This window comes from Leptodactylus fuscus, chromosome 3, assembly GCF_031893055.1.
Source record: "Leptodactylus fuscus isolate aLepFus1 chromosome 3, aLepFus1.hap2, whole genome shotgun sequence".
Taxonomy (NCBI): domain Eukaryota; kingdom Metazoa; phylum Chordata; class Amphibia; order Anura; family Leptodactylidae; genus Leptodactylus; species Leptodactylus fuscus.
In genome coordinates, this window is record NC_134267.1 from 128,916,441 (window position 1) to 128,930,502 (window position 14,062).

The following is a 14,062-nucleotide window of genomic DNA, read 5'->3' on the forward strand; positions in this document are numbered from 1 at the left end:
CAGACAATGGCACTATATACCAGTAGTAAAAATTGTGGGTGCACATAACCCCAATATATTCTTTGAATTCCCAGTGAGACAATGGCACTGTATACCAGTATTAAAAATTGTGGGTGCACATAACCCCCATATATTCTTTGAATTCCCAGTCAGACAATGGCACTGTATACCAGTATTAAAAATTGTGGGTGCACATAACCCCCATATATTCTTTGAATTCCCAGTCAGACAATGGCACTATATACCAGTAGTAAAAATTGTGGGTGCACATAACCCCAATATATTCTTTGAATTCCCAGTCAGACAATGGCACTGTATACCAGTATTAAAAATTGTGGGTGCACATAACCCCCATATATTCTTTGAATTCCCAGTCAGACAATGGCACTATATACCAGTAGTAAAAATTGTGGGTGCACATAACCCCAATATATTCTTTGAATTCCCAGTGAGACAATGGCACTGTATACCAGTATTAAAAATTGTGGGTGCACATAACCCCCATATATTCTTTGAATTCCCAGTCAGACAATGGCACTGTATACCAGTATTAAAAATTGTGGGTGCACATAACCCCCATATATTCTTTGAATTCCCAGTCAGACAATGGCACTATATACCAGTAGTAAAAATTGTGGGTGCACATAACCCCAATATATTCTTTGAATTCCCAGTCAGACAATGGCACTGTATACCAGTATTAAAAATTGTGGGTGCACATAACCCCCATATATTCTTTGAATTCCCAGTCAGACAATGGCACTATATACCAGTAGTAAAAATTGTGGGTGCACATAACCCCAATATATTCTTTGAATTCCCAGTGAGACAATGGCACTGTATACCAGTATTAAAAATTGTGGGTGCACATAACCCCCATATATTCTTTGAATTCCCAGTCAGACAATGGCACTGTATACCAGTATTAAAAATTGTGGGTGCACATAACCCCCATATATTCTTTGAATTCCCAGTCAGACAATGGCACTATATACCAGTAGTAAAAATTGTGGGTGCACATAACCCCAATATATTCTTTGAATTCCCAGTCAGACAATGGCACTGTATACCAGTATTAAAAATTGTGGGTGCACATAACCCCCATATATTCTTTGAATTCCCAGTCAGACAATGGCACTGTATACCAGTATTAAAAATTGTGGGTGCACGTAACCCCCATATATTCTTTGAATTCCCAGTCAGACAATGGCACTGTATACCAGTAGTAAAAATTGTGGGTGCACATAACCCCCATATATTCTTTGAATTCCCAGTCAGACAATGGCACTATATACCAGTAGTAAAAATTGTGGGTGCACATAACCCCAATATATTCTTTGAATTCCCAGTCAGACAATGGCACTGTATACCAGTATTAAAAATTGTGGGTGCACATAACCCCCATATATTCTTTGAATTCCCAGTCAGACAATGGCACTGTATACCAGTATTAAAAATTGTGGGTGCACATAACCCCCATATATTCTTTGAATTCCCAGTGAGACAATGGAACTGTATAGCAGTATTAAAAATTGTGGGTGCACGTAACCCCCATATATTCTTTGAATGCCCAGTCAGACAATGGCACTGTATACCAGTATTAAAAATTGTGGGTGCACATAACCCCCATATATTCTTTGAATTCCCAGTGAGACAATGGAACTGTATAGCAGTAGCAAAAATTGTGGGTGCACGTCACCCCAATATATTCTTTGAATTCCCAGTCAGACAATGGCACTATATACCAGTAGCAAAAATTGTGGGTGTATATAGCCCCAATTCTATTGCTAGGGGACTTGCAGGGTATTTCTGAGGTGAAGGTGGGGGGGCACACCGTTGGAACGGGGATTTGGGGTGTATATATGGGGTATACGGGAATACACTGTCAGTGTGTTCCATTCAGGATCCTGGGAAAGCTGGGTTGCGGCGATTGAGCCCGTCAGTGCCACGTTACACTGACAAGCTTCTCCCTGGAATTGAAGTTATATGTAAGCCCAATATATTCTTTGAATTCCCAGTGAGACAATGGCACTATATGGCAGTAGCAAAAATAGTGGGTGTATATAGCCCCAATCCTATTGCTAGGGGACTTGCAGGGTATTTCTGGGGTGAAGGTGGGGGGGCACACCGTTGGAACGGGTATCGGGGGTATATATCGGGTATACGGGAATACACTGACAGTGTATTCCATTCAGGATCCTGGGAAAGCTGGGTTGCGGCGATTGAGCCCGTCAGTGCCACGTTACACTAACAAGCTTCTCCCTGGAATTTAGCTCTTATAAGAGCTGTTGGTTGTCTTCTCCTTCCTATCCTAGCCTGTCCCTGCCTACCCAGAATCTAACCCCTAGCTAACTGGACGGAAACCTCCGTCCTCGGTGAATTGTAAGCTCAGAATGACGCGAAGCTGGGCGGCGCTGTTCTTTTAAATTAGAGGTCACATGTTTTCGGCAGCCAATGGGTTTTGCCTACTTTTTTCAACGTCACCGGTGTCGTAGTTCCTGTCCCACCTACCCTGTGCTGTTATTGGAGCAAAAAAGGCGCCAGGGAAGGTGGGAGGGGAATCGAGTAATGGCGCACTTTACCACGCGGTGTTCGATTCGATTCGAACATGCCGAACAGCCTAATATCCGATCGAACATGAGTTCGATAGAACACTGTTCGCTCATCTCTATACTTTACCCTTTGAGCAGCTACTGTATATAAAGCATATTATGTCATAAGGTATTCATTGAGTCAATCTCCCTGTTGGGCAGCTCTAGTTCTATTAGCCAAAGCAGAAATCAGCTGCTGCAAAGAATTGCATTAGCTTTGGTTGTGTTCAGTGGATAGTATGCACTGATATGCATTAAAGACAACAATTTCATGTCAACTTGACTTATTGGGGAAACCATTAGAAACCAGTATAGTATTGATAACTGTGCTAAATACTAGAGATTTGTTTCTTGGGTTTGGGTGGGTTGGGACCAAGATTCAGTTTAGATCAAACAAGTTTGGTGTGAACCATATCTTAAATTGGCTTAAAACATAATGCAGAGCATTCTTAGGGATCCCAGGAACCATCTATCTAAGTTCTAGCTCCCTAAGGCAAACACAGCCAAAGTTATGTCACAGTGAAAGTGACATGTATGTCTGGAAAAACAAATGGTAAGCACACTCCAAAGTTTAATGTTTTTCTGGGGAAAAGGTGCTTGCTCATGGTATTTAAAACACACAGGGTGGTTATATTGCAAAAGGCAAAGGCCTGTTTGATGATTTGTAAGTACTACAGGTTTGTTGTTATTTGGGAGACAAATTTGTGGTTGAAAAGTGATGAAGATTTGGCTTTTCAAAAAAAAAAAAAAAAAAAAAAAAAACACTTTAAATTATCCTATGAAAGGATGTGAAATCAAATTTTGGTTTTATACCAACACTGTGGCATCAACAGTGTGGTGGCCATGGTGGTAGACCAGGACATGGGTGGAGTGGTGGCCATGCTGGTAGAAGTAAAAACATGTGTGGCAGGAACTAATATTATGGACCAGGCAGCAGGACATGTCTGCTTGAGTGGTGGCAGCTGTGGCAACATGTGTGGCACGGCATAATATGATGGACTAGGCTACAGGATATGACTGCCTGAATGGGGGCAATGATGGTAGAAGTAACAACTTGCATGGCAGGAGCTAATATTATGGACCAAACAGCAGGACATGTCTGCCTGAGTGGTTGCAGTGGTGGTAGCTTTGGTAACATGTTTGGCAGTGCAGCAGGGCATAATATAATGTCTGCCAGAGTGGTGGCAGTGGTGGTATATGTGACAACACGTATGACAGGGACTAATATAATGGACCAGACTGCAAGACATGTTTATCTGAATGGTTGCAATGGTGGTAGGCACTAGAAAGCTGTGTCAACATGTGTGGCAGTGCAACAGGACATGAAATGATAGACCAAGTAGACCAAGCAGTACATGTCTGCCCGAGTAGTGGAAGTGGCAGTAGCTGTTTCAAAGTAGCAGCCAGTATCAACAGTAATACAGTAAGATAAGATAAGATAAGATAATCCTTTAATAGTCCCACAGTGGGGAAATTTCAGCATGTTACAGCTGCATAGTAATACAGATACATGATAATACACAGTAATATATTACAGACGTAGACACACATATGCTGAGAAGAGAAGATATACTAGGCGTCCATAGCAGCTAAGGAATGGAAGAGAAAGAAGGAAGACTTCATAGTCATTAGTTCTCTGTGCGGAGTGATCTTCGCTTGGTCTGATGTATATTATACAGCCTGGTCACGGTTGGAAGGAAGGACCTGGGATAGCGCTCCTTCTCACACTTGGGGTGGAGCAGACGGTCCCTTACAGTGCTGCCAAGTCCCATCAAGGTCTCATACATGGGGTGGGATTTGTTCTCCCGCATGGAGGTCACCACAGACAGTATCCTTCTGTCACCCACCACCTGTACTGGGTGCAGGGGGCTCCCCAGGACAGAGCTGGCCCTTCTGATCAGCCTGTCAAGTCTATTTCTGTCTCTATTTGATATACTGCTCCCCCAGCAGGCCACACTGAAAAAGATGGCTGAAGCAACCACAGAGTTGAAAAAGGCCCTAAGAAGTGACCCCTGGACTCCGAAGGCCCTCGGGCTGTGGCCCTTCCTGTGCAGCGCCTCCAGATGATCAGCCCAGTCTAGTTTATTATTGAGGAGCACGCCCAGATACTTATAGGTCCTGACTATCTCAATACATGTTCCTTGGATCTCCACTGGGGTCGGAGCACTTCTCCGTTTACTAAAGTCCACCACCATCTCCTTGCATTAATCCTGAGCTGGTTCCGCTGGCACCATTCAACAAAATCCAGGTTTAAGTCCCTGTATTCCCTATTGTCGCCATCAGTGATAAGGCCTACTATAGCAGAGTCATCGGAGTACTTCTGTAAGTAACAGCTGGATGAGTTGTGCCTAAAGTCAGCATTGTACAGTGTGAAGAGAAATGGGGCAAGAACTGGACCTTATGGTGCCTCCGTACTACAGATTACAGTGTCAGACACACAGTCCTGGGCTCTCACATACTGAGGGCAGTTAGTCAGGTAGTCTAGGATCCAGTTGGACAGGTGATGGTCCACACTACCAAGGTTTAACTTTTCCCTCAGTAGCCCTGGCTGAATGGTGTTGAACGCAATGGAGAAGTCAAAGAACATTATTCTCACAGTGTTCCCGGGTTTCTCCAGAAATGGAAGATGATGATCAAGGGAGATGTGTCTGACCTATCACCTGAGAAAGCTAGAATATCTTCTGAAATGTAAAGGATTCTATGACCCTGAGATCAACACCTGGAAGGCAGAAAAGAACCTGGATGATCCTGCCAGTTATCCCTGTATAGAAGCAAATGCCACATTGAATTTGGCAGAGTGACAATTGACAACATTTGGTTGCCATCAGTATAAACTAGACTATCATCCAAAAGTGATAATTTTTTTTCTGCGGTTTACTGCTACTATGGGTATATAACTAGGTTAGAGATGAGTGACAAATGGCATAATTTCAATAAATATTTGGGGCACAAGATCAGAGTACCTAGCTTGCCAGCTGAAAATGATCAAAAGTGATCATTCTGTCTTTGGTTTTTTGCACGGACACAAAGTCCTGCATGTCCGACTTTGTGTCCATGCAAAAAAAAAAAAAAAGGTTTCACTGTGGAGAGGCTACATGCGGACACCTGCGGTTTGCTTTAAAATCCCATTCAAATCAATGGGTTTTAAAACTGACCGCTGGCAAACCATCCCCTATGCAGTTTCTCCAGGGCTTAGGACGGAAACCCCATGGGTGGACACGGGCGCAAGTGTGAACGCCTCATAATAGAGTCCAGTTTGAAAATCGTTTGAAAATTGAAAGATAAAGAGAATACAAAAGTCTGCTATGCAGGACTTTTGCAGGACATGTCACCAGAACACAGTATATTAACACAGTTCTGCAAATAGAGTGCTTAAAGGTCACCTGAATTGATTGATGTTTTCCCCTTGTGAATTGACACCTCAATTGCCAAAATACTACTGCCATGATGAAGGCATTGTGGACTAAATGTAAAATCTCACAATTGTTTCCTGTGAAAACTGTACAGACCTTCGGGACCACTCTACTATTGGGTTAGATAAGATAAGAGACAAGATAAGATAATCCTTTAATAATCCCGAATTGGGGAAATTTCAGAACTTTTTTTTTTTTTTTTTAAGATCATATCCCCATCACATCATCATTTCAAGCGTTAAAGTATTAAAACAACTGTTTCTGGTTGTAAATCTTAAAGGGACTGGTGGTGAATACTTGATCACAGGACTGTTACTATGGAATAACCATTGGTTGAAGGCATGCTCATTAACAATTTGTTAAACCCGAAGTTATCAGACAATTGAAATTCAGTAAAAACATCTGAATGGTCCACTGAATGGACTCCTCTATATGTCCAACCCGCCAAATGGGGTTGCCTTACGTTAGATATATTATGTGTGAGGGCCTGGGTTCACTAGAGAATCTTCTGTATGCTGGTGGTCCCTTTGACTCCATTCTGCAACCACATTCACAGAGATCACAGAAACTCGTACACTGACTTGATAAATACAGTATATTAGAACCTTACAATATGCTTTGTTACTTTATACATTTTTATGTATTTGTAAAGAGAGCCTTACAAATAAGGTTTTGCAATATTTAGGCATTGCTAGTGTAAAGATTGTCTAATTTGTCACCATGGTGAATAGTATTATTCATCACTTACCAGGACAAAGAGGCAATATGAAGCTTGCTCTTGATGTTCAGGAATGGTAGAAAACACTGACAAAATTAAGCAGCTGAAGACAAGAAGAAATCTGGAAAAGATAGAAAATAAACTTGTTTATTTTTGTTTGTAACAGGTTCATATTAAATATTATAAATGTTAATTATTGCATCTACCACACAATGTACTCATTAGTCAAATGGCCACAACTAGAGTTTACGAGGTCCACTAGCAGTTGTACAAAGGAGAGCCCAGGAAATATAGCTAAAATATTAGACAATATAAGAGGTCACCTTAGTGTTTTCCTACTACTATGAAGGATTCTTCTGTAGCCTCTGTCTGAAAAAGCTGCAAGTTAGTTACTTTCTTTCAAGTATCCATTGCTTTTTGATGGCCATGGAATAGTACAATACATTGTGTTGCAGTACATCACACATAGGCTCCCTATATGTGATAGAGATAGGCATCTTCTCACTACGAGGGATCTGAAGGGTGGCGGGAGGTGGTCTTGCCCCTAAACCACCCAGTTGCTGTGATTGCTATTGATTATGGCATCTGAGGGGTTAAGCTGCCATAGTCAGTGTATTTTCTGACTCTGGTGGCTAGTCCCAGCGCTCAGCTAGTGTCTGCGGCATGAAAATGCTATATTATTACAGCACTGAGTGATAGCTATACTATCAGCGTAACTTACCAGTACAGCATGGAGCGGGAAAGGGGTTAAGACAAGCATATTCATTAGAACTTTTTAACAAACTTTCTGACTCCAGATCCAAAAATAAACACTATAAAATTAAAAAATTGCATTCAATTGAATATGAAAGGGCATATTGTGTAGTTTAGATTACGTTTGCTTTAGTATCTCTAATATTACTGTAAATGAACTGCAATAAATGTCAACTTTAGTTGGAATAATTATTTCTTGTGTGAGTCAATGTTATACCCACTTTACTAATTCACTCCAAAAGAATGACCTGCTGCCCTTGGTTTTGGGTTTATCCTGTAGTTTTGAACCTTTGCAATGCAGCAGCTGAACATGGTAGGAAATCCACAGTGATCCCTGCAGGTGTGCCACCATATAAACAGGGCTGTTTTAATAGATGAGGGGGTCCTTTTTAAATTTATTGCAAGTGGTTTTCCCCATGCCCTTCAACCACCAATGTTATACAGAAAAAAGGACTACACACCTAACCCCATTTCCCATGGTCCTGCACGCTCTAGCTGTAATGATGTCAGACATCATCAGCCGAAAGCAGAATAATGGAGCACCAAGCTGATATCTGATAGCTCAGTGCTCTATTTTTGTATTGAACCTCTATTTGTGTCCGTAGTTGAAATCACTGACAGCCGCCTGGAACAGCAAGTCAGCAACCAAAATGGACTATCCCACTTCATCCGGGACGGCTGAGGATCCCTTGCAACCCTATTCACTCTTCTCGGAGGGAATGGCCAAAACAGCTATTCCACCATTGTCATCTTATGTTATCAATTTTGGATTGATACAATTGTAGTGATTGTATTTTATAACATTTTAAAATTTTACTACTTTTGCATAATAAAAAACCTTTTTTTCCACATAAATTTCTTTTTCTTATCATTGGAATTGTGTGAGATCCTTTAATGTTAACCGCTTTGTGTTTTTTTGGTACCATTTTGGTGAGCAATGTTTTTAAACTATTTTTTCTAACATATTTTTAGGTGAGAGCTAATCTTGCATTTGTAAAGGTTTTTTTTTTTAGATCATTTACCAATCCAAGAAAGGTCCATTAATAGGACCAAAACATCAAATATTTGTTCTGTGGATTGCAGATAATACTGTAAAGCCAAAAGTCTCAAATCTGAATTGTTCTTGTAATAATATGATAATATTCAGTACAAAGAGTAGGGTCCTATATACATTCCACCCTCTAGGGGTGCTGGGCAATCTCTCTTTATTAGATGAGCCAGGCCTTTATAAAAGAACTGCCTCAATGACATACTGTAAGTAAAGTTACTCGCTGTAGAATATGTAACAAAGTACAGATTAAATGCAGACACCACTGACAGTAAGACACAAGGCAATTGTCCGTTTTTTTTTTTACACTGAGCATCACACGTTCTGCATTTCACTCTTCATAACTATGATTAGTCCTCCCTATCTGATAAAGTGCAGGGATATAAACATTGGAATGGATTCAGACCACTTAGAGCATTTTAATGTAATACATTAGTGTCTGTAGTTCTTTGCATCATGGTTCAGTGTACATTGTTTATGCTGTTCTTTGTCAATGTAATGCTTCCTTTATGGTATATAATGTTAAAAGGACATAGCATAACCAGAAATTAAAAGTGCTGAGTATATGAAAAAATAAAAAGGACAAGCAGTGGGGAGACCAAATAAACAGAGGAAAAGTTGAAATTATCATTACACATGTTACATTAAAGAATCCATATTGGCTGCCTGATGAGATTTTCTAGGTTCTCGCCCTGTGGTACGCCAAACAGTCTAAGGTGGGACATGCTGAGGCTCAAATCCAGTGCTTTGGAAGTGAAACATTTAACAAATGCTCAGGTTCTGAGGCTTCTGGGGGCCAAAGTTACCCAAAATCTACAAATACTGAGGCTCAGTAGTTGCTAAGAAGAGACAGACCGTAGAAGATGTTGGATCAGAGATAAGAGGCGGGTAGTCTCTGTAAGTGAAAAACTAATTGAAAGTTAAGACTCAGAACTTTTAATGTGAGCCTGCAATAAGCGCCCCCAAATGCAAAAGGATGTGCTTGGTTCGCCATACATGTCAGTTTTTATTTCCCACTTGAGATTTGGACTTGTCACATGAGTTGTGGGTACTTGGTTGGAACTTTTTTTGAGGGGGTACTTGGCTTGTTCTAGGTTGTCATTTGCAACTTCAATTGATGGATCTATTAAGTATATAACGTATTTAATACTTTATATCTGCTAAGTTGCTTATTATAGTTCTCATTAAGTTTGGGCTTATTATAACATATTTGTATCTCCTATAGATCATCTCATGAACACAAAAATATCTTTTACAGACTAGGTACTGATATACTAAAATACATTTACGGTCCATTGACACAGAGGAAAATGGTGACAAATTTGGTGTGGAATTTCAGTGCTGAGAAAAAAGCCTCCCATTGACTTCAATGGGTTCATACAAAGGGACTCATTGAAGTCAATGGGAGGCTTTTTCTTCAGCACTGGAATTCCACACCAAATTCCTCACCATTTTCCTCTGTGTGAATGGACCCTTATATGTGGTGGCTGTCCTTGAATCTAACCAAGGACAACAGCATTTTGCATTTTCTCTTTAGGTTTGGGTGAGTTTTCTCCCTCAATTCAAATACATTCTGATAGGAAATTTAGATTGTGAACCCGATATTGGGATAATGTCTTTAAAGTGCTTTGGCATATGTTAGTGTTATACAAATGAGATAAATAAGTAAATAATGAGCACACATAATCCTATACTGCAACACCGTAGGCCTCAAGCATGACCATAGATTTTATTAGCAATTGTGGTCCCATTCATTTCTAAGGGCCCAAACACATGGCCACAATTTTTTGGCCATGTGTCTGCGCCAAATACAAAGACCACAAATTATGAAACGTGTTTAATTTTTGGCCTCATTTGTGGCACAGACCAGTGTAGGGAATCTTACAGGATCCATGGTCGTGGATGACATACTGATACAATGCAGACATGTTTTTGTGCAGATTGCGGATCAGTATTTGTAGACTTTAAATCCACAATGGTCAATGTAGGAGGCCCAAAGAGAATAGAGTCAAAGAGTTGAAGGAAAGGTGTATGAGGGAAAAGGACTCTCTGAACTGCAATTAGATGCCATTTATATTTTGTTGCCATGAAATTGATAATATTAATGCTGAATGTAATAACATTGTAATTAGCTTGATTATTGTATTTATTATATGCATTTTGCTTGAATACAGTATATAAAGAGAATAACAAGGAGAAGTGACAGTAATTAACCTGATGTCACCCCCTGTAAACAATAAGTCACTGGTTGACTGACTTTACAAAGCTCATAATTGGAGTCATTTGAAATGGAGCATTTTCTCTTCGGTTCTGTATTTCACACAGATGATGCTCTATATATTGTGATGCAGTCATAACTTCACACTGGGATTTATTATTTTTTTACACTGGTTATTGGTCTACATATGCTGTGCCCCATAAGTGAGTTTCAGTGAGTTGTATGTTCACTATAAGTATTGAGTTGTGGGCTTTAATACAGGCATATGATATAAAGCAGTGGTTCTCAATATCTCAATGCCAGGGGTACTCAATTGATGGGCTACAGTCTGAATCTAGTTTGGGGACATAAGACATCCTGCCAAAAATGCATTGGAGGTGGGCAATGTCTTCACCTGTGCATCTATGTCAGTTCTACTTTATTCACTGATGTCTTCAAAGAAACCTTAAAACCATGAATACCTTTAAACTCTCATATTCAGCCACCATAGTGGGACTATTGGGCAGTCTGATAATGATGTCAGTCTCCATGACAAACAAGTCAGGCTTTATGTGCCTGGGTCGGCTCCTCATTGTGTCTATCCTCTCCTCTTTGTGCTTGCCAGGTCTTCCTCACAACTAGAAGCTATAAGTGAATACATGGCCGCCAGGACAGGGACTACACACATACAATTAGAAAAATAATCTTTCAAAGGAACAATGGGATGTTAATTTAACTTGTTATTGATGACCATTCTTTGGGGGCAGATTTGTCAAATTGAGCTGGGAGTGTATTTCTGTGACAAGTCATCATGGTGCATCATCATAGAGTAGATGTAGAATGTGGCACCATATTGTCACAGTAAAGCACTATCTATGCTTTGGCAATAAGCACCTTTAACATATATTGTATGGGATTGACAGCTGCATTTAAACCCATAATGAGGGGAATTGGTTTATCTTGAAGGACATGTATTTTCCTAGTTTTTGGTGGAATCCTATATGACCTATGGGACCCATTTGCAGGATGATGTGGGTTTCTACAAGTACAGTATGTTATAGGTGTGCCTATTCTGATGCAAGAGGGGAGAGTATTTGGGCACATGATCTGTCCACTATTCTTAGCAAGGGGTGAGGAGACCAGTAAGGAGGCATGCTACGTAAGTGGCAATAGCTACACCCCTATGTTTCCAGGCACTAATCTTCCTTTGCACCCACAACAAATAGATACTACAATTATAAAAGTTGTTCATTTCTAGGTACTTGGCCTAGTCCTCCACACCAGATGCTTGTAGATGCCCAGGCAGCAACACTTTCACAATCTGGTCCTACACCTTAGGTCCAAGACTTTATAATGTCACTATCCTATTGGGCAAATCATTTATGACCTAGTTTACATAAGTAGTCTGTGGGTTATTAGTCTTTAATAGCATTCTATATTGTATGGTTGTGATCTTTATGATTATAATTTGGTAGTTTGTAGACTTTGTACATTGTGCTTTTTACTGCTAGCATAGCTGGTTACTTGATGCTCCCCTGATGAGTTCTATGAACCATAGACGAAACTAGGCATGCTGAGACACAAGGGATTGACTAGTAAGTACTATATGGGATTTACTGGCTGGGACCAAAAATAGGCCTTTATTTTAAGATCAGGTTACAGTTAGGGTAGCAGTCATTTAGGACTGTGGATCCAAGGTTATAACAGGGTATAACAGTTATACTGGTAGGGTGTAACTGGGCAGTTTTTGGTCCACATCCACATGCTACCTGCAAGTACTCAGAATAATTCTGTGGCCTTTCTGAAACCAGTTCCACTCACTGTAGGAAAATAAACCTTCTGAACTCCGGGATTTGCAACTGATGCCATGGGAACATTGGATATTAATGAGACAGCATCTTATCAGGGATGGTAAAATATAAAATTATGTTTTTCAGTATGCATGTTGAACACTGTTGTATGATATATGTTTTCTTGGCTTATGTGCAGTGGTGTCATAATTTTATCTTTCTGCTGTTATGTTTTTGTGTTGTTTATGTGGGTTGATACGCAGACAGAATTACAATCATTTTAGCTGACTTGAATTAATGTTAAGTTTTAATATTCACCATTTCATATTTTGGCAATGCACTATGCGCTATAAATATACATTTACATACATATATACATATACAGTAAGAACACACACACACACACACATATATATATATATATATATATATATATATATATTATTCATAAACATGTGTAAATGCATATATCTATATATCTGTATATCTATATATGTGTGTTACTGAAAAAAGTTTATATATTCTTCCAAATTGTTTAACTGTAATATTATCTGGTAAGTATTTCACACATAATAGCGGTTTATACCAATAAGCTGTCATATGCCCTAACACACTCATGTTACATAAGATACTTTCCACTGAGCCCGAGTGTAAACATGAACAAAATAAAACATCAGCTAGAATGGCAAGTCTAAATTACTCGCTTCTGTGTCTCCATCCCTGCCCCTCCTTCCCTTAAAAAGTCATCTTTACAGCATTTCTCACAAGGCAGATAGTAGTTTCCAGACAGGGTGGAAAATAATTGTTTAACAGTTTTGATAATGCAAGACATACGGCTTAAATTTTCCACCATTTATAGTTTTAGCTACAGCTGTTTATGCAGGAAAATGAGATATGGCAAAGGTTATTACCATTCGTTAGAAGTGTTTGACAAGTGCTGTATAGAAGACAAGATTTCTTCCATAGATGAAGTCTAGTAAATTTATATTACAGGTCTTCACGTGGGATGACATGTTCTTTAGCTTTCACCTATCTGCCTTAAAGTATAATACAGAGCCCTGGCTTACAAGGCAATAAAAGTACACAGACCTATGAAATAAAGAATTAGGTTTAATTACTATGCTTATAGGTGATTGCTGGTTATTACAGAAAGAATAAAAGTATCTTTCTATATGCAGGTCATATGACTAAGTGGAAACTGCAATTACAAAACATGGAAATGGAGATGAAGTTATAAAGAATTATTATTAACTCATTATTATTAATTATTATTATCTCCTTAAAAGCATTTTTTTTTCTTTTTTTGTGCTCTTTTTTTTCCTCTCCCCCGGCTAACTTTTTAATTTCACTTATAGAGTCATATTAGGGCTTGTTTTATAGAAAACTCGGTATTTCATAATGACACAGTAATATACTGGAAATCTGAAAAAAAAATCTGAATGCAGTGGTACTTGGTAATTGTGCCATACCCTTACAGGTTTTGCTTTTATAGTATTCACCAGGCGGTATAAATGACATGTAACCTATATTCTGTGAGTCGGTACAATTCTGT

General features: G+C 39.4%; 1 protein-coding gene across 2 annotated transcripts in view; it reads right to left on the reverse strand.

The window, feature by feature from the left end:
* KCNQ5 (potassium voltage-gated channel subfamily Q member 5) overlaps window positions 1–14,062 on the reverse strand; it is a 504,835-nt gene that overhangs the window by 197,669 nt on the left and 293,104 nt on the right. For both annotated transcript variants that reach the window (XM_075268353.1, XM_075268351.1), the window contains exon 2: window positions 6,753–6,843. In XM_075268353.1, coding sequence (XP_075124454.1) covers window positions 6,753–6,843 — 91 coding nt within the window. The remainder of the gene's footprint in view (window positions 1–6,752; window positions 6,844–14,062) is intronic.